The sequence below is a fragment of the Benincasa hispida genome, chromosome 10 (assembly GCF_027475165.1).
Source record: "Benincasa hispida cultivar pf3 chromosome 10, pf3_genome.v1.1, whole genome shotgun sequence".
NCBI lineage: Eukaryota > Viridiplantae > Streptophyta > Magnoliopsida > Cucurbitales > Cucurbitaceae > Benincasa > Benincasa hispida.
The window spans coordinates 3,887,739-3,908,587 of NC_143487.1; the positions used below are offsets into that span (position 1 = coordinate 3,887,739).

General features: G+C 36.6%; 1 protein-coding gene across 1 annotated transcript in view; it reads left to right on the forward strand.

Annotated features, from left to right (window-relative positions):
• The first annotated feature begins 624 nt into the window (after positions 1–624).
• DGS1 (dgd1 suppressor 1) overlaps positions 625–20,849 on the forward strand; it is a 28,726-nt gene continuing 8,501 nt past the window's right edge. The window contains exons 1-7 of the mRNA XM_039046718.2: positions 625–1,065; positions 3,144–3,276; positions 3,980–4,183; positions 10,925–11,062; positions 11,170–11,325; positions 13,030–13,224; positions 20,586–20,686. Of these exons, the coding sequence (XP_038902646.1) occupies positions 857–1,065; positions 3,144–3,276; positions 3,980–4,183; positions 10,925–11,062; positions 11,170–11,325; positions 13,030–13,224; positions 20,586–20,686 (1,136 nt within the window). The 5' untranslated portion in view covers positions 625–856. The remainder of the gene's footprint in view (positions 1,066–3,143; positions 3,277–3,979; positions 4,184–10,924; positions 11,063–11,169; positions 11,326–13,029; positions 13,225–20,585; positions 20,687–20,849) is intronic.

A 20,849-nucleotide genomic window follows, 5' to 3' on the forward strand; every position in this document is an offset into this window, starting at 1 on the left:
AGAAATTAATGGATGTTGAATGTTAGAAGAGAGAAAGAGGGTTTGCTCATGTTCTTCAAACACCTCAAAATTCTCTATTGTTCCCTTTAATTCTAACTCATTTTGGAATCCACCTTCCAATCTAAAGTCTAGAAGATAGTAGAGAAGATTAAGTGATGATCTACAAGGAATTGTAGAAAACTCGAGCTGTATTTGGAGATTGGAGAGTTCTCCAAAAGTATAACTTCAAAATCCTATTTTCTCTTATTGAACATGCATGTTTCTATGCTAAAATTGATGGAAGTAGAGTGTTTAAAATCCTAATTGCTTTTGCTAATTACATGACTCCAATAAATATGATGTTTGTTTAGTATCATAATTAATTTAGTTTTATTTTTATTTATAAGAGGATAGATTTGAATCTTTTAACTTCTTAATCAATGACATACGTCTCAATTGTGAGTTAAGTTCAAGTCGACTTTTATATTATAATTTCTTTTTGATAATATTTGAGGTGGATGATCGAATGTCAAATCTCAAAATTGATAGTTTAAATTTGTACTGATTTTTGTATTGCTTCGGTGAAACCGATTAGGTTATGTTTATACAATCAGGTCATCTTATTTTTTTTTTCTTTCTTTATTTATCCCTTCTTTTTTAGAAAAACTTCACCATGATCCTTATATCTAGCAAGACACAAAGGCAAGCGGACGGTTCTTACGAGAGAAAAAAAGGTTGAGTGTTGTAATCAAAAGCGAGAAAGAATAAAGAAAAAAATGAAAAGACATTGTGCAAATTTGTTTTATTTCAACTTCCCAAGTTTCCAGGTGCTCGCTTCCTCAACATAAATTTGCTGAAGAGAAGAAGCACAGCTCCAATGGAGGCAACGCCAAAAGAAAGTGAAGACAAAGGCATCAGAACCTCAATTTCATTGTACTCCCTTCGTTTATGGAACCAAATTGTATCATTTTTGCCCTCTCGTCGTGATTCCAATTTTCTTTGGAAGCTTTCGAATCTCCTTCGTCGGAGGAGACGTAAGACTGGTCTTCCTCTTCCTCTACCTTTGAACTCGATAAACTCTTCTGTGTAAGTCGCTTCGGTTCTACACCTTTTTTGTGCCTTTATGGTTTGTTCCATTCTACTCTACATAGCATCTTCACTTTCCTTGAAATCTATGTTTGTATCGCTGTTTACAATTGCTACTGTTTTTATCGCTAATGACATGAGTCCTCACCAGGTTGTGCCGGGTGAAATGGATATCGATATCCTTAATTTGAAGTTTCATGAAAGACTAAGGCTATGATGTTATATGAAATTTAATGAAATTCAGAATGTCCACCATAAATAGAAATGGATTCCCTTGCATTTATTTTTTTGTCAGATAAGGGGTTACATTCGGTGGCTTCTATCGGCCCCCCTTGGATCATGGTAGTCCTCTCACTGTTCGTGAGTCTTTGGAGGTAGTGGGTCTTATTTCCATTGTTTCCGATAAAAGGGGTTTTGTCGGGAGAAGGGATGTTTGGTTTTGAATTCCTAATCCGTCCAAAGGTTTCTCATGTCGCCTATTTTCTCCTCATTCTTTGTTGCCTCCCATTTAAGAGACCTCAATTTTTGTCTCTCTTTGGAAGGTGAAAATTTCTAAGAATGTGAAGTTCTTTGTTTGGCAAGTCTTACATGGAAGAGTGAACACCCAAGATCATATCAAATGACATTCTTCCTTCGTTCTGTGTCTGCTGTGGTGTGCCCTTAGTCATTGGAAGGAGGAGGTTCTTGACCATCTTCTATGAGATTGCCAGTTTTCTTATTCCCCGTGGAGTCATTTTTTCGGATGTTTGTGGGGAGTGTGGATTGAGAGGAATAGTAGAATTTTTAGAAGTATAGAGAGGTTTTTGTAGGAGGTGTGGGAGGTTGTTAGGTTTAATGTGTCTTTATACGCGTTTGTTGATTGGTCTTTTTATAATTATCCGCTTGTGTTATACTTTTGGATAGGAGTTCTTTCTTGTCTAGTTGTGGACTTCTTTTGCGGGCATGTTTTTGTATGGCCTTGTAATTATTTCATTTCTGCAAAATGAAAGCTCAATTTCTTTACAAAAAAAAAAAAAAAAAAAAAAAGGAAAAGAAAAGAAAAGAAAAGAAAAAGAAAAGTCAACCACAATGCCAGTGACACAAGTTCCTATTGTGTTGAACCGCATGCTTTCTAGAGTTTACAGAGGTGGTGTTTGTATATATATTTTTAGCATGGTAAATTTTATCACCTAACTCTAATCTATCACTCGCATTTGGCATCGTGAATACGTTTATGCTTGCCGTTTGCACTCTCTACGACATGGTTTACTTACTTTGAACAAAACAATTTGGGAGTTTGGTTTGTCTGGAACGTCTCATGCTAAATCTTAATTTTTTGTTGAATGCTTTTAATACTTCTCAAGTTGCACACGACCATCTGGCCATTGAAGACGATCATTAAGGTTTGCCTCTGTAATGGGTTGCTAGTTATTGGGGAAGTGAATACCACGGAGTTTACTCAAATTAGATACAAACATTGTGATTTTGTTCATTATATGGCCTCTCGACTGGGTGCCCTTCAGGCCTTCACAAAGTATTGTCTGGTGACTACCTTGTTTCTGTCGATCAGCCTAGATTGGAAGGTTCTATATGTAATAGGTTTCCTTCGTGGGGTTTTAAAGCCCCTTTCAGTAGGTTGTTTTATTTATTTATTCATTTTGGTATGAATATATGATCTCTTAAAAGAGAAAAATTAGATACAGATATTATTGCCCCTTTTTTTAAAAAAATAATCTTATTCGCTTAAACCTCAATGAAGTATTACTTTTTATTTATTTTTAATTAATTAATTTTTATCTTCCTCAACAGAGTGTTTTATACCCAAGGGCAAGCAGAATCATTCATAAATCCATTGCCCACTTTATATCTAACCCGGCTTTCAACTGTTTGGTATTTCTTGAGCCTTTCTTTCAAGTCATGGTGCCAGTTACCCAAAACCCATCTCAACCCCTCTAAGTAGTAACATGTGATAAATTTTAATGATATTTAAATGAGGACAATTCATGATTGTGAAGAATGTCATTTTATATGCCATGTACATGTTTTGTTGACAAGTAGATGTATGTTTATCGTAATTGGTTCATGGAAACTGCAAACAGTTTAACAGTAACTGGCTGGGAACCAGAAGAGGCATCTAGACTGTACGATGTTTTGGGTGATCTTTTGGAGCACTGTTTCTTGAATTTACATAGCATTTGGAAGAACTTGCAATTCTGGCAATCTCGTGCGGAGGCAAGTTTTTTTGTTGCCTTGTGTTTTTAATCAATCTATTTTATGCATGTATAGAAGATGTCAGGAAGAAATAGGTCCAATATAAGTGTCTTCGAGTGTCTTCAAAAGAGCCATTATCCAGTGACATCCTTCTTTTAAAATTCAACACTAGTTTATCTTAATGTTACAGCCAAGATTAGACTAATCAGTCATACTCCAGTTGTTCCTTTAAGTTTCTATCTTCTTCCACAAACATCCGATCAATGTAAAGGGGTTTCAGTTTTACCGAAAGTATACCAAAAAACTGAGAACAATGTGTCCCCACTAAGAGTAGTCAGGAAAAATGATGAAACCTTCCCTCTTTTTCCACACATCTTCGTGGAGACAAATAATAAAGGAATCTTTTCCTGCAACGTATGTTTAGTAACAAACTTTTTGTGAGCAATGCTCAAGGAGAAGTTGAACTTATTTTTGCACTTTGGCCTACTAAATCAAATTTTTAGGAGTAAAATTGATTGTAATCTAAAGAACATGAAGAAGGAACCACAAGGAAAATTCCTCTTGTTGAAAGTCCTTCCCTCATGATTGGACGAAAGATCTGCCAATCCCTTTCAGTTCATTTTGCTCAATTACTTTTTAATGCTAAGCATGTGATTGTTATCTTTTTGATTCCTGTTAAAACTTGGTTGTGTCTGCTTTTGTAATTATTTTGATGAAATTTCAGGGTACAAATGCTCAAAAAGTTTACTTTCTGATTTGTGAGAGAGGTCCAAGGGAATTTTTTAGTCGAGCAGTGCAATTAATGCGCCAAAGTTTTAGGGGTGGTTTTTCCTTACAACATGTAGCTTGTGAGGCATCTCTTTACATAGCTGATCGGATAACTATATTGAGCAGCTTAAGATGTCATCTTGCAGTTTTTGTGGCTCAGGTTCGGTTGCACTTATTTTTCAAATGTAATCTCATCATTTTTGTGGTTTTATTCTATCCCTGAAAAGATAGTTGGCTTGCGCACACACATAATGAGGTGTTACATATTTTCATTTGGCAAGTGCTTCATGATGGAGTTAAATTCTTGAAACGTGTATTGAGGAAACTTTCCTATCTGATAGGGCCACAATTTTGTATCCTTTGTGGGAGAGTGTAAAGAGGTTCTTGATCACCTTCTAGGAAGATGTCATTTTGCCTTGTTGGTTTGGGACTGTTCCTTTTTCAAATGTTCAATGTGTGTTTGGCTTAACTTGATGTGTGTAGCTCTATGTTGGAGGTGTTTCTTCTTTTCTTGAGAAAAACAATTGTACTTTAGAGGTGCATGCACATGTTGCTGTGACACTGGCAATGGGCATTCGGTGGCTTTTTGGCATGATACTGTTAGGAACCCTCCTAACAAGAACGATACTAAAAAATATAGAAAAACTAAAGGACAATTCAATTATAGAAATATAGTAAAAATGTATTGAAATATGCTATAAACTCACAAACTAACAAGATAAACCCTAGCCTTTCGAGAGGGCTAGTCTCTTCCAAATTTCCAAATAGAAATTCCCACCAAATTCTTCACACCCCCCTCCAACCCCTCTCCTATTTATAACTAAAATCCCTAACAAACTTCATATCTAATTACTCATTTGCCCTTTCTAATACTTATCCTAACATTTACTAATAATCCTACTATTCCCAAGACTAGGGATCTTACATTACTCCGCCTTTCGAAGACACCTTGTCCTCAAGGTGTGCTTACAAAATACAATCACAAAATTGGGCAACTTCGTCGTCGTCTTCTTCCCCCCCCCCTCCTTTTTGAGAACCCAAAACTCAAGCCAGCATAGCCTTCTCTTCACCCTTGATTATAAATTGGGCTTTGATTTCTTGGCTTGGTTTAAGCCCAACAAACATCCCATGACTCCACTTTCTTCTTTCTTCATTGTGATTCTCTTTTAATGGGCGGGGCCCATTATTAGCCATTGGGCTAACAGCCCATCTTCACGCCATCTATCCTTGTTTTTGAAGTTGAAGTTTCTTCTATCTTCAGTTTTGGAAAGCCATTGGGCTTTAACTAATGCGCTTGGATTTGGGCCAATAAGCAGCCAAGGACCCCATAAACTTGCATAATCTTCTTTCTTCTCACAAAGTACGTGGCCCCAACTAACAAGTTGCAAATCTCTGGGCAAATTTCCATGCCATTTGTATTGGTCTTTAAATTTGAAATTCTTATCTAGTGGGCTAGGCCCATGATCCACATGCTGGTCCAGCCTCATCTGGGCCCATACCCTATCGTCCTTAAAAATAGCAACTAGCTTCAAGTGAATCCAGCCCAAAATAATGCTGCCACCTTTTCTGTTCTCTGGTCTCGAATTGTTTAGTTGATGTATTGGGCCACTTTGTTGCATTTGAGGTCCATATTGGATGACAGAACAGGCCATATCCCTAGCTCCTTTCCTTAACTCTATTTCTTTTTCTTTTTTACACGTGTTTAACCTTTCTAACCTTTTGTTGTTCTTCATATACCAGAATAGATGGACTTGTTTACTCAGCCCAAAATGCCTTACAAATTCAATGTGGCCTCCTTTTTCAACCGTTGGTCCCACCCTCCAAATTGCGTGGGTAAAAGATTCTTCTTCCATCTCATCTTTTTTTTTTTTTTTCCTTTTCCTGAGCCTTCTCGTCTGCCCATGGTCTTCCGTCTCCCTCTGCAAATTTCGACCCATCTTTCATGAAGACTCCCCCCACCTCACTTGCTTCTTTGCTGCCACCCGTATTTCGACGATCATCGTTCGTGCATCTGCTTGTTGACTTCTGTTGCACAACATCTCCTCTTCCTGAGAATGGTCTATCTGTTTACTCGTCTTTTTCTCGCACCACCGTCGCTCGTCCTCTTCGGCCATATACATTATTTCCATCCTCCTCGCCCACATATTCTTCGTCCTTCGCTTGCCATTTCATTTATTAAAGTAAGTGAAATCAATTAAGTTTATACCTCGTCGTTTCTCTGTCCGTACGCCATCACACCGGGAAGTTCTTCTTTGACACTTCTTATTTGTCCACACCCATTCTTGCTGTCGGTAGTGATCTCCTTCGATGGTTTCTTCATGGCTATACCTTTCTGATCCCTTCTCTCGCTTTTCTTGGAACTTATATCGGTGCTTTTTAAGAAACTTCATCTCTGACCCTGCTGATTTGTGATGCTTCTTCTTCCACTTGCCCTTTTTCCTTTTGGTCGGTATGTTTCTCCTTCCTCTATTCATCTTCGCCTTTTGCTTTGTTTTCTCCCTGAACGTGCTATCGAATTTGTTCTCTCGAATTCTCTGATCCTTACCTCCTTTTTTATTGTTTTGAACTTGTTCCCTTCCAACAAGTTTGATCGTATGCTTTTGTTCTAATTTTGTCTTTCTTGGTGATATCTCTTTCGTTCCTTCCCTCTTGGTTTGTCGATTGACTCTTCCTTGCTTTTTCGGAGGTGTTCTCAGGTACGATCGTCGCCTTCCAGCCACTCTTCGAACTCGTCTTAATAGTTTCCGAACAAGGTTCTCCTTCTCTATTTGGGTGACTGCCATCCTTCTCTCTTCTCTTTCTCTATCTCTTTGCAGAGACTCCTTGATCCTTTGTTGTATTGCCTTCAATTCTTCTTGTATCTCCAACAACCTTGAATCTAGCCTCTGACCACGATCCATAGCGAAACAATTCTCCCAAGAAAGAACGGCTCTGATACCAATTTGTTAGGAACCCTCCTAACAAGAACGGTACTAAAAGATATAGAAAAACTAAAGGACAATTCAATTATAGAAATATAGTAAAAATGTATTGAAATATGCTATAAACTCACAAACTAACAAGATAAACCCTAGTCTTTCGAGAGGGATAGTCTCTCCCAAATTCCCAAATGGAAATTCCCACCAAATTCTTCACACCCCCCTCCAATCCCTCTCCTTCTATTTATAACTAAAATCCCTAACAAACTTCATATCTAATTACTCATTTGCCCCTTCTAATACTTATCCTAACATTTACTAATAATTCTATTATTCCCAAGACTAGGGGTCTTACAGATACTTGGGTGAATTCTACCCCTTTACATGCTGCCATCCCTAACCTTTTTGCTCTCTCTCTCTTGCTAGGAGGCTACGGTCTTCGATTCATGAAAGGGTAGAGCTGTTGGGACCTAAAACTCCATAGGAACCTTACTGCTTTGGAGATAAGTGAATGGGCTGTTTTGTCCCTCTTATTAACAGATTTCCCGCCACAATAATCAGACGACAAATGGTTCTGGAAGCTTGAACCATCTGGGATCTCCACGAAATCCTTGATTGCCTCCAAACAAAATACAAACTCCACATATGCGAGGGCCCCTACAAATCAATTTGGTCAGACCGCTTCCCAAAAAGATAAACTTCTTTATTTGGAAACTATCACACAAGGCTGTTCTCACTCATGAAAACTACAACGTCTGCCTTTGATGACCATTTCCTCTGCCTGGTGCACACTTTGCAGGATGAGCAATGAGACACCAAGCCACCTCTTCGTCTTTTGTTCTTTCTCCAAAAGATTTTGGGATCTTAGTACCTTTAATTGGTATGTGGCTTTTCTTTGAGACATCTCTAGTTTCGTATGCCTCACCCTCAAGGGTCACCCATTCAATGGAAGGAAGAGACTCATTTGGATGCACCTTGTTAGATCTTTTTTGTGGTTGGTTTGGCTTGAACGAAATAGCTGGATGTTCAATGACAAATATCAACAAATAGACCCTTTCATAGAACATGTTATTTTTATTGCTATCACTTGTGTAAATTGTCTAAATACTTCATGTCTTATAGTTTTGATTCTCACTTGACCAATTGGACGTCTTTTGTAACTCCTTTGGCTCAAGGTTTTTTTTCTCCCTCCTCTTTTGTAATTTCATACACCAATGAAATCGTCTCTTATAAAAAAAATCGTACTTTAGAGGGGTCAAGAGGTCTTGGAAGGAGATTTGGGTCCTCATTAGGTTTAATGTTTCTCTTTGAGCCTCGGTGGTCATGGAGTTCTGTAATTGTTCCTTAGGTCTCATTTAACTATATAGAAGCCTCTTTCAGTCAAGATAGGTTCCTTTTCTGGGGCTGATTTTTTGTATGCCCCTTATATTCTTTTGTTTTTCTGTAATCAAAGGTTGGTCTTTCATTAAAAAAGAAAAGAAAAGAAAAGAAAAAAAAAACCCCCACCTCCTAGTTTGCCAAGGCTAGGATTTGCTTGTGAGGGGTTATTGGTCACTGCGGCCATATGGAAAGTCTATGGAAACTGAAGAGTGAAGTCCATCCCCATGTTTTGCCTAGAGGCATCTATTCTGTGGAACAAGCTGGCAGAGGTGTTTCATTTTATCCTCCTTTTTCCTTGTTTGTTTGGACTAGGGATTTGCTTGTGAGATTTTTGGTTTGCGCTCCAAGGATACAACCAAGTAGCTTAGTGTGGTTTTGATCGGCTTCTTTGATTGGTCTGGACTTGGTGGAATAGGAGAATTTTTAATGATGGAGTCATAAGTTTCGGACCAGTTTCTTTCATTTGTTCTCAATGTTTTGTTTTTCTATTTCAAGAAGGAAAACAGATTTAATTGAAGAATAAAATAAAAGGAGTAAACTCCAAAACACCTATAGGTAGATTACATGAAAAATTTCTAACAAGAAATCAGCTTTTCCTTTCTTTATTTCTTTTAATAGGAAATATATCATCAAAAGAACACAAAAGAATAGCCTAAGGGCAGAGGGTTGAGGAAACCCCCTCCCACAAAACTAATAAAGGAAACCCTCAACAATCATTAGAAGGCTATAATTACAAAGAATTTGGTGTAATTTATCACCACCAAGATGCGATATGTTGAACAAAAGGTAAAAAAGAATCAAAAGAGGCAAACGTATCTTCAAATATTGGCTTTTTACCAAAGGCACCACAAAAGAGCACGGGTAGTACATCTCCATAGGACGTTTTCTTTTGCCATAAAAGCTTCCACCATCAGGACCTTCCAACATCCATTCATCAATCTTCTTGAGAAGACAACCCTCCACCCCAATAGTATTAAAGAGATTAAGCCGCCCTTTAGAAGGAAACTCACAATGTTGAAACAAGTGATCCATTGTTTCCACTTCTCTAAGACAGACAATAGATGGATGGAGAAAGGGGTCAATTGGGGAACTTCCTTTGAAGCTTCAATTTAGGCTCGAGCAAGGGACTGCAGAAAGAACTTCACTTTTTTGAGGATTTTAAGCTTCTAAATAAAGCTAACTATGTCATGGCCCCCTTAGTCAAATTTAAGAACGTGGATTTGGTAGAGTACCTACCCGAGTGATCAATCTTCCAGCACATTCTATCCCTATTCCTATCCACCACCCTAGAATTTGAGGAAAATCACATACAAAAAACAATCAGAAAATGGGTTGTATCTTCTAAGCATTAGTCTCATTTTATTATATCAACAAAAAACTTATTTCTTGTTAAAAAAAATTTAATAACATTTACACCTGTACATGAGAAATCACCAATTCCATAAAACTGTAAAAAAAAAAGAACCAAAAACTATCATATAATTATCAAAAGAGGACAAAGAGTACCCAAAGAGGAACCAAAAAAACACTGTGTTAAGAGCTAGCTAAAGAGTCTTTCTTCTCTCCATGGAGGATTACCATCAAAGATGTAAGCAAGGAACTCATATGGAGAATTTGAAAAATCCAAGGACCACCAAAAAGCATCAAGAATAATGGCCCAATAACGAAAAGCATAAGAATAATGAAGAAAAAGGTGTCCCGGATCTTCAGAGTGAGCAACACACATAATACACCAAGATGGGAAGAGTGACAAACAACGCATACATCTTTGAAGCTGTGTTACTAGCTCCAAGACTGAGCTCCCAAAGAAAAATATTTATTTTCTTTGTATAAGAATCCAACCAAATCACCTTATAAAGATGGCTTGAAATATAACCGAGGAGTCCACCAAATCAACCTAAGAGATTTTACTGTAAAAGTATTGGACATTCAGCAACGAAAATTTGGTTTAGGGTTCAAGCCTCTTCACATTAGATCTATATTGATTTTATTTCTCTTGCTTAGTCCTTTTCTTCTCTATGTACTCGTCTTGAAAATTTTGAAATTTTTTTTCTTTTGGTTTCCTTTACTTTGAGCATTAGTCTCTTCTCATTTTATCAATGAACAGATGTTTTGTATTTTTTTTTAAAAGAAAGAGAAAGAAAAAAAAAAGAAAAATGCAGTAGTTGGAAATCGTTTGGTCCTTCACATTTTTTTTTTTTTGTATCCGGTCAATAGTAATTATCAATGTAGTAGTTTCTTATAACTTGAGAGCGGTTGGAGGAATCTTCGTATCTAATTGAAGGAACCTTTTGTAATCTTGTTTATAAGAGATTTCATTCATCAATGAAATAGTTTCTTATCAGAAAAAAATAATCCTTCAGAGTGGTTGGCTGGAAATCATTTTTTCAGAAACTATTTAGGACTTAGGAGCCAGTGATTGAGAAACTTCAAGGGCGTTCAAAGATAACAAAAACTTGCTGATCGCTTCAGAACTTTTCTCCCTGTCGTTTGCCTTTCCTTCCTGTGATATAATAACAGTTTAGCTGCTTAACATCACATTTTAACTCTCTCTCAATTTCTGGTCGGATTATTTTGATTTTATTCTTTTATGGTTCTTGTAGGTCTTTATGGAAATTGACAAAATTGGGGCAGAGGCAGTAAATGGTCAAGAAAATCCCTTACCATCATTATTGGTCACATTGAATGGCTTATTTCTCGATCTAGAGGCATCAATTTGTCAACTGCATGCAACACATCCTGTAACATTGACATTTTTTGTTAACTTTATTGTGAAAAATGCTGAAGCAGAAATTATTCTAATTTCATGTTTCAGTTCCCTATGTTTACTTTGTAAATGACCATGCAGACGGATTTTACCGATGGAAGCTTTTCAATTCCTCTATTTGAAAAAGTACCAGATGTGAACAAGGAGGGATCTCAGTGGACGGGTTGTGAAATTGGTGATGCTATCAACCTGCTTTATCAGAACCTTCACAACTTGGACTCTTTCATATCTATTCTTGTAAGATCTCATTTTGGACGCTCCTATTATTACTAATTTAATTTCCCACCCCTGAACTATTTTTTAATCAACAAGAATACTTTCAATCTTATTTGTTTCAACTTTTTGAGACCTGTGGCCACAAATTATCAGATCAAAGGGGATAAAGTGGTACTACTACATAGCCGTTTGATCATTTACAACTCACCTTTAAGCATGCACTATATAAGCACATTTACTATTTTGCTGGAAATATAGCTCAAATAACGTTGTCATGCATTCCAATTCTGTCACTTACGGTGACGGCTTGAGAAATTTGAGATTAAGTAGTAGTATTATCACCTACAAGGTAAAATTCTTTGCACTGACTTTGATGTAATAGTCTGATGTCTCTCTCTAGTTCTCATGATTTGTGCAGCAACTATTGTTAAATAGTTGATGTAATGTTTATTATGCTAAATCTTATCGATCAATTTATATTGTAGTGTTTTCTCCTTCTCCTTTTTAATTTTTAATTAAATGATCATAACCTGCCCTGTCAACCCCAATGAAAGCTAGGAATAGCAATATCGTTACTACCAATTTAGTGAAATTTTGACTCAACAGTGGCCACACCTCTATTTATGGATATATAATCACCTAAGATTTGAGACAATCATTATATTTTATTCCAGTCACTTCAGAATTTATATACTGTACAAGGATCATCTAAGGTAAATAATGTGAGAAGACAATAAAGGGCATGATGTCTAAGATATTAACAATAATACAAATTGTTAAATCACCCCTGAATTTCTGGTAAATTTATTTGTTTGTCATAATATAACGCTCCACTTTTGGGCTTGAAATTGGCATGAGGCTAGTACGTGGTGTTGAATATTATTATTATAATAATAATATTTATTATTTTTCTTGAAAGGAAACAATGCTTTTCATTGATATAATGAAAAAAAAATATATTGAGAGAAATACTAGAACAACAACCAACAACCAAATTAAACCTAGGGATTAGGTAGTGCACTTAGGAATCTCAACTAGGTTGACACCCCATTAGTCCATCATCATCTCCAATACACAACATCAAACAAAAATACGATGATAAAATTAGAAGCCCTCCATTACAATGCCAAGACAAACAAAATGCTAAATGCTAACTATTGTGCTGGAAAAATAAAAGCCTAAATTGACTTAGGTCTTGGAGAGAAAAGTCTGCAAAAGACTTGTAAAGGGTGCTACAAGAGGAAGCGGTGAGCCGAGCTGTCTCGAACCGGTCTAACCAAGGAGTGTACTTTTCATGAAACATTCTTTGATTCTTTTCAGACCATAATTCAACAAGCAAAACTTTGATGACGTTGAATATTAATTGACAAGAAATTACAGTCAATATAGTTGTCCAAACATACAGACTCTTGCTCCATGTTAAATCATTAACCAACGTAAACGCTTTAAGCTAATGGGTCACATTAAATATAATTTTATTCATAGTTTAACACAAAATACTAATACAAATATTACTATGCTCCCTCATCAGGTTGGTATTGAAAACAAAGTTATGGAGCATCATAGAGTTATTCCCTACAGTGATGCATTAATTTGATAATTTATGAATACTTACTAAGCAGTGTTCATTTAAGTGTGTTTTCCTCATATTCTGATGGTTCTTTTTTGTATTTTTTTCTTTCCTTACTATGAGGTATTGATGTGCACTTGTCTTTTCCTTTTTAGGTTTGTAAACATCGAAAGCCAAGGAAACTGACTCAATACTGGCTTAGATACACTTGTGGTGCGATTGGTCTTTCAGTCTGTTCTGTTTGGCTTATACAACATAGTAGTTTAACGGGGAGCAATGACATTGAGAATTGGGTTCGTGAAGCACATAATTCAGCAGCTAGTTTTTTCAAGGATCACGTAGAACAACCGGTATTATTTTTACTTTTTGGATTTGGTTTTCTTTGTCATGATTGGAAATTTGGAGCACCTTTGTCTATTTTCTTTACCATTTTATTTTATTTTTCTTGGGTTTGGTCTTCGGTTATGGTTGATTATTAGGCTTAAATAACTTTGAAGTCTCTCTTCATGTCATAATGGATCTTTTTTCATTTATCAATTGTGAGAGGAGATGCTTTGTTTCTCAATATGAGTGTTTTGAGTGTTTGTTCGCAGAGGAGGTGATCGAGGGTATTCTCTTTCTACTGAATTTTCTATGCACGATGACCTTTCTTGTGGTATGTGTCCATTATAAAGGATCTATGGACAGAGCTTAGAGATTCTTTTGGGCATGCTAATATTATTGGTTTCTTGGAGGGATCAGGGGTCTGTAATGTTGCTTTGTTTAAGTATTTGTTGTAATACATAACTCTTTCTTTTATTTCTTGTGATGATTTTACAAGAGGGAGCACCCCTTATATATACAACTATGATAGCTAAGTATGGAAAAACTTATAACAGTCAAATAATGTACATATGGTAAGAATAAAAATAAACCCTAATTACAGGGAATAAAATCATATGTACAAGGTAGGAGGAGATTTTCCATATTCAACACTCCCCCTCAAGCTGGGCGATATATGTTGATTAGGTCCAGCTTGGTTTTTAAGTCTTCAAACATATTCTTGAATAGGGCCTTTGTTAGTATGTCAGCAATTTGCCTTTTGGTAGGTATGTAGTTGAGTGAGATGCTTTTGTTTTCAATTTTTTCTTTAATAAAGTGTCGATCAATGTCCATATGCTTTATACGATCATGATAGACTGGGTCTTTGGTGATACTGATAGTAGCTTGATTATCACAGTGTACCTCCATTGGTTCTTTTGATTTGATTTTGAGTTCAGATAGAATGCTTTTGAGCCACATTCCTTCGCATATTCCTTGAGCTAGAGCTCTTAGTTCTACTTCGACACTGCTCCTGGATACTACAGATTGTTTCTTGCTTCGCCAGGTGACTAAATTCCCCCAAACAAAGGTGCAATATCCGGAAGTTGACCTTCTGTCTATTTTTGAGCTTGCCCAATCGGCATCTGTGAAGATTTCGATGTTTCTTCTCTTAGATTTCTTGAAAGTATAATCCCTCTCCTGGAGTTCCTTTCAAGTACCTGAGTATTCTGTATACAGCTTGCATATTGTCTTTTGTTGGACTGTTCATAAATTGACTTATAAAGCTAACTGCAAAACAGATATCAGGTCTTGTGTGAGTTAGGTAAATCAGTTTTCCAACTAGCCTTTGATACTAATCTTTGTTAACCATTTTGTGATTGTTTTCTTTGATTATGTGATTGTTTGTGTCAATTGGAGCATTAGCAGGCTTGCATCTAAGCATTCCAGTTTCCTTTAATAGGTCAAGGACATATTTTCTTCGAGAAATGCTCAAGCCTGTTTTTGAGCAGGCCACTTCCATTTCTAGGAAGTATTTAAGGTTGCCTAAGTCTTTTACTTCAAATTCCTTGGCTGGCTAAGAAAAGTTTTAGATTTCTTATTTCTTCTTCATGGTCTCCTGTAAGGATAATGTCATCTACATAGACAATAATAATTACTATTTTACTCGTGCAAGAATGTTTGACGAAGAGAGTATGGTCAGATTGACATTGTGAGTATCCGTTTTCCTTTACCACTTTTGATAATTTATCAAACCACGCCCTACGGGATTGTTTTAGACCATATAGGGATTTTTTGAGTTTGCATACCTTATTTATGGTTTGAGTAGATTCTACATCGGCCGGTATATCCATATACACTTCTTCTTCTAAGTCTCCATTAAGGAAGACATTCTTTATGTCTAATTTGTGAAGAATCCAATCATTATTCATAGCTAGGGGAAACAGGACATGAATAGTATTTAATTTTGCCACCGGGGCAAATGTTTCTTGATAGTCAATGCCATAGGACTGGATGACTCTTTTGGCGACGAGTCTATCTTTGAACCTATCTATTTCTCCATTAGCCTTGTACTTGATGGTGAAGATCCATTTGCATCCTACTGTTTTCTTTCCTGGAGGTAGGTCTGTTATTTCCCATGTGTTGTTCTTTTCCAAGGCCTTTATTTCGTCTAATACAGCTTGCTTCTAATTAATGTCCTTAAGGGCTTCATAGACATTGTTTGGAATGTAAACTTGGGATAGTATAGTTGTGAATGCTTTAAACTTGGGAGATAGGTTTTTGTAGGACAGGTAGTTTTGGATGGGATGCATCGTACAAGTTCTTACCCCTTTCCGTTTTGCAATAGGAAGATCAATGTCTTCAGTAGGTGTTTCAGCTGTGGAGTTGGAGACATGATTTTCCTGTATTTTGGTTGGATTTTGATTGAATACTGGTGCATGTTCAAGGGTGTTCTTCCTTCTAGTATAGACTATAGGATCTTTCCTACTTTTTGGTGGGTCTTGATTGGGAATATCGATTTCATGTATATAAGGAACATACGGAGCACTCTCTTCAATGAGATCTAGTTTTTGTTTCCTTCGTTTTCCAAAAGTTTTTCATTTTCTATGAGGGTGGGAGGTTCAGTGGTGTCTTGCTTTTTGAAGTAAGGTTGGGTTTCAAAGAAGGTTACATCCATGGATGTATAGAACCTTTTTGTAGTTGGTGAGTAGCATTTGTATCCCTTTTGGCTTGGAGCATAACCAAGAAAGATGCATTTTATTGCTTTAGGATCTAACTTACTCCTATTGGGTCTATGATCTTGGACAAAAACTGTGCAACCAAATATTTTTAAAGGGACTTGAGAAAATAATCTATCATGAGGAAATACTTCCTTAAGTTTTTTAAGGGAGTTTTGAAGCCTAATATTCGAGAGGGCATTCTATTAATATGGTAGGTGGCTGTTAGAACCACTTCTCCCCAAAAAAAATTGGCGGGTGTTAGCGTGACACATTAAAGCTTTAGAAACTTCTAGGAGATGTCTGTTTTTTCTCTCCGCAATTCCATTTTGCTGGGGAGTGTTAGGACGTACTCTAGTGGGCAATACCTTTTTCGTTTAGAAAGTTTTTCAAGGAAGTGTTAAAATAATCCTTAACATTGTCAGTGTGAAGGATTTGGATTTTGGTGTTAAAGAGATTGAGAATCATGGCAAACAGATTCTGGAATATGGAAGTAACTTCAGATTTTTCTTTCATTAAAAACACCCAAGTAAGTATAGTGTGATCGTCGATAAATGAAACAAACCATTTAGCTCCTGTTACATTCTGAACTCTACTAGGTCCCCAAACATCACTATGCATCATAGAAAAGGGATAAGAGGGTTTATATGTGCTTACCGGATATAAGGATCGAGCCAACTTTGCCATTTCACAAGACTCACATTGAAACACCTGAGAACTTTTATTGAAAATATCTGAAAACATTCGTTTCAAATATAGAAAATTGGGATGTCCTAAACGATTATGCCATAACTTATTGTACTATCATAATTGTCTTTAAAAGCAACAAAAGTAGATGTACTAACATAATTATCTTTAGAGACAACAAAATTAGATGTACTAGATGCACTATCATAATAGTCTTTAGAAATAAAACGAGATTTGCTAAGACCTAACTCCTTGACTTGTGGCTTAAGAGCATTTAGTATGTAGAGACCCGAGGTTTCCTTAGCATTGCCAATCATCTTTCCCGAATTCAAATCTTGAAATATGCAATTATGTGAGTAGAAAGTTGCACTGCAGTTTTTCATAGACGTTAGTTTGCTTATGGAAAGAAGATTGCATTTAAGATTTGGGACATGCAACACATTCTCTAATACTAGATCTTTAGATACAAACACACTGCCAATTCCCATTACTTTAGTATAGGTACCATCGACAATCTTCACAGTAATTTGACTTTTACAGTGTGTGTAGTTAGTTAAAAGTGAGATGTTACCTGTCATGTGATTTGATGCACCAGAGTCAATAACCCAAGTACTACAATTTTCTTTGGTTGCATTAAGGGCCCAAAGAAAGTTATCTGATTGTGCCATTGTTACTATGCTAGTTTCTGATGTTTTTTGAGTAGGTTTCGGTTGGCCGAATAATTTTTGGAGAAGGTCCAACTGTTCCTTAGTAAACACATTATATTCAGGGTTGACGTTACCTTCTGATGATGTACTTGCTTGATAGGCCTTTCCACGTCTGTTTCCTGCACCTTTGTTGGGCTTTCAATCTGAAGGTTTTCCATGAATATCCCAACATACTTCTTTAGTGTGTCCTGGTTTTTTTACAGTGTTCACACCATGGGTCTTGGTTTTCGTTGCCAATTCTCAGTTCCTGTGTAGTTCTGGTTTCGATTGTAATGGTTATCGTGAGTATTTGTATGTACCTCATTACCAAGGTTTCGAGCAAATAAGGCTGATCCTTCAGATTCAAAACTTGCAGTCACTCCTAACATTAGTTTCTTCCTACTTTCTTCTCTTCTTACTTCTGCAAACACTTCTCTGATATTAGGTAATGGTTTAATAGCTAAGATTCTACCACGTACCTCATCAAGTTCTTTATTAAGGCCAAGCAGGAATTTGAACACTTGTTTCTTTTCAACTATCTTTTTGAATGTAGCTTCATCTGCAGTGCACTCCCACTTATGGCTTTCAAATACATCCAGTTTCTACCAAATGCGAGATAGTTGAGTGAAATAGTGAGTGACTTGCATATCCCCTTGCTGTAGTTCATGAATTTTTCCTTCAATTTCAAATGACTCTGCAGTATTTTCTTGATCAGAATAAGTTTCACGGACTGCTTCCCAAATTTTGCTTGCAGTTGAGAAGAGTAAAAATCCTTCACCAATCTCTGTCGTCATGGAGTTGATTAGCCATGACATAACCATATTATTTTCCGCTTTCCATGTCTTGTATCTTTGATTAGTTTGGTCTGGGATAGGATTTTTGCTTGACAGGTAGTCTTCCTTTCCTTTTCCACATATGAACATCATGACTGATTGTGACCAATGTAGATAATTCCTTCCATTTAATTTGTGATTAGTGATTGGAAAAATGGTCCTTTCAGTATTGTTAGAATTTATGGATGCCATAGAAAAATAGATGATTTGCAAAACAAGAAATTAAGGACGAAATAGGGAAAAAAAAGGAAAACTTATAAAAAAAACTCTCCAGACTCGGTTTCTGTCAAAAAACCCACTCTAGACCCGGTTTCAATTGGGTTCAAAAATGTTCCAGACCCGGTTTTGTCAAGGAGCTGCTCCAGACCTGAAAATTGCTCCAGACCCGACCCGATCAGGTTAACAAAAACTTACCGACCGAATTAGGTTAAAAATTGCTAGACTCTTCACGATCCTCCTTAACACGATCCGACCCACGATATTTATCGACCCGGTTCAGCAATCGGTTGTCACTCTGCATCCACGATTAGTGGCCACCCACGATTGGAGACGAGGCTTACGAGAATCGGCACCCACGGTTGACGACTTTGAGCCACAATTGACGACTTTCGGTTGATGAACGAGCTTCGTGGTCGTCGGTCGAAGAATGTGTTTTCGGCCGAGAATGCTTCGATTAGTTCCGATTAACTGTTTAGACGCGATTTGATGCGTTTTGGCCGGCCGTTCGTGAGAGTCGGAGTACGAATTTGCTTCGGACGTGAAGCTCCAAGGAATCTGATGCATTGCTTCAAGGAAATCGGTATGTTTGAGATTTCAATGTTCTGTTTTTCTTTTCTAGGGTTTCGGACGTGAAACCTATAGAAAAGATTCAAAAAGATGGCTTTGATACCATGTTGTAATACATAACTCTTTTTTTTATTTCTTGTGATGATTTTACAAGAGGGAGTACCCCTTATATATACAACTATGATAGCTAAGTATGGAAAAACTTATAACAGTAAAAAAAATGTACATAATGTACATATGGTAAGAATAAAAATAAACCCTAATTACAGGGAATAAAATCATAGGTACAAGGTAGGAGGAGATTTTCTATATTCAACAGTATTGATGTAATTAAATTTTTTAAGGTATGGATATAATTAAATTTTCTTTAATCCAATTTAATATATTATATTATCAGAGTAGGAGATCTTGTGTTTGAACTCTTGTAATGTCATTTCTTCCCAATTAATATCAATTTCCACTTGTTTGGTCTTCTACAAAGTATTGATATAATTACAAGTGAAGGAGATTGTTAAAATGTTGATATAATTAAATTTATCATAAGCCATCAGCTTGAGCTCTTGTATTGATTGATGAAACATGCTTGTTGGGTTGAGAGGGCTGAAGAAATAGAAACATTGAATGCTTGGGAGATTTATTGATGCTTGCGGCTTGGTTGGTTTTAGTCTGATAAATGGTTGTCTCGTGCATTGAATCTTAGGGACTGTAGAATTAGTTTGAGGATTGCTTTGCTGGAGATTCTCCCTAGATTAGGTTCACAAGCCTTGTTAGGACTGCATTCAATCCTTCCAAGAAGTGAACCCTTAAAATGGTGCCCAACTGTTTTAGATTAAAGAGGACGTGGGTTAGGGACAAGGGATTTGAAAGGGGGTTTTGCATTTTGTTTATTTCATTACTTCAATGAAATTTGTCCCTTATTTGAAAAAAGGGTTTGCCAGGTTTTTGCTCTATGGAAATTAGAGGTTATGAATCAACTACAGGAAAGTGGCAGTTTGCAAGACTATATCGTAGATGATTGCTAGTGTTTCTTAGCTTGATCTTAGGGAATCTGTAAGGTATCGCCTTACTGTGTATTGATATAGCGGAAAATGGAAATAGTCTGAAGGCTTTACAATACTATCAGCCTACTGAAGAGGCTGAGGACTCCCGCGAGATACTTCTTAAACTTTCTAAAAGCATGAAAATGTAAACTAGAGCAATTCTCCTTTTATATACTCTCTTCCCCCCATCAGAATTAACAACGTGATGGTCCCCACACGACATTCCCTTAAACCCTCAGCCTTACTCCTCATGTAACAAACTTGTCTCCCTATCATCTTCCAACTTACCCTTACCCTTCTTCCTATTGGTGGCCTAACAGAATCCCACTGTCTAAGAACTTAAAGCTTGATTTATCAAATCTTGACTGAAACTTTGGACAGATTCTACCGAGTGTTTTGCACTAATACGGCATTGTAGATTGAGCTAGATTAATCAGGGCAACTTTCTTTTACCAAAGTCGCCGATAGGCAACTTTCTTTTACCAAAGTCGCTGATGGCAGAAGAAAGTGATGTTTGATGTAGTGAGACTTTCCATGTAATAGTTCCCATGATATAGGGCATCAACGATTGATTAATGTAACTTATAATGATTGATTTTCAATGACTGAAGTGACAATTCAAAAACTCTATGGAATTGATATTCTAACTCCGTACTTTGCAGCTTATTTCAATTAGAGACGAACTTTTTGATACATTTAGAAAGAGACATAAAGGTGTCATGGAGGTTCAAGAGGTTCAATTAACTGCTAACTCGCTGCACAGGTGATTGTCTTTCACTGGCTTAATTTTTCTCCAAGTGAGAACTAAACTATTTAATTTGAGCTCCAGTTTATTGTTGGAAACGAGAAATGTCAGTCTTGCACAGCTTAGGTCTTTCTCCAATGGTAAAATCGAAGATTTTTTTAGAAAACTATTTTAGTGAAAA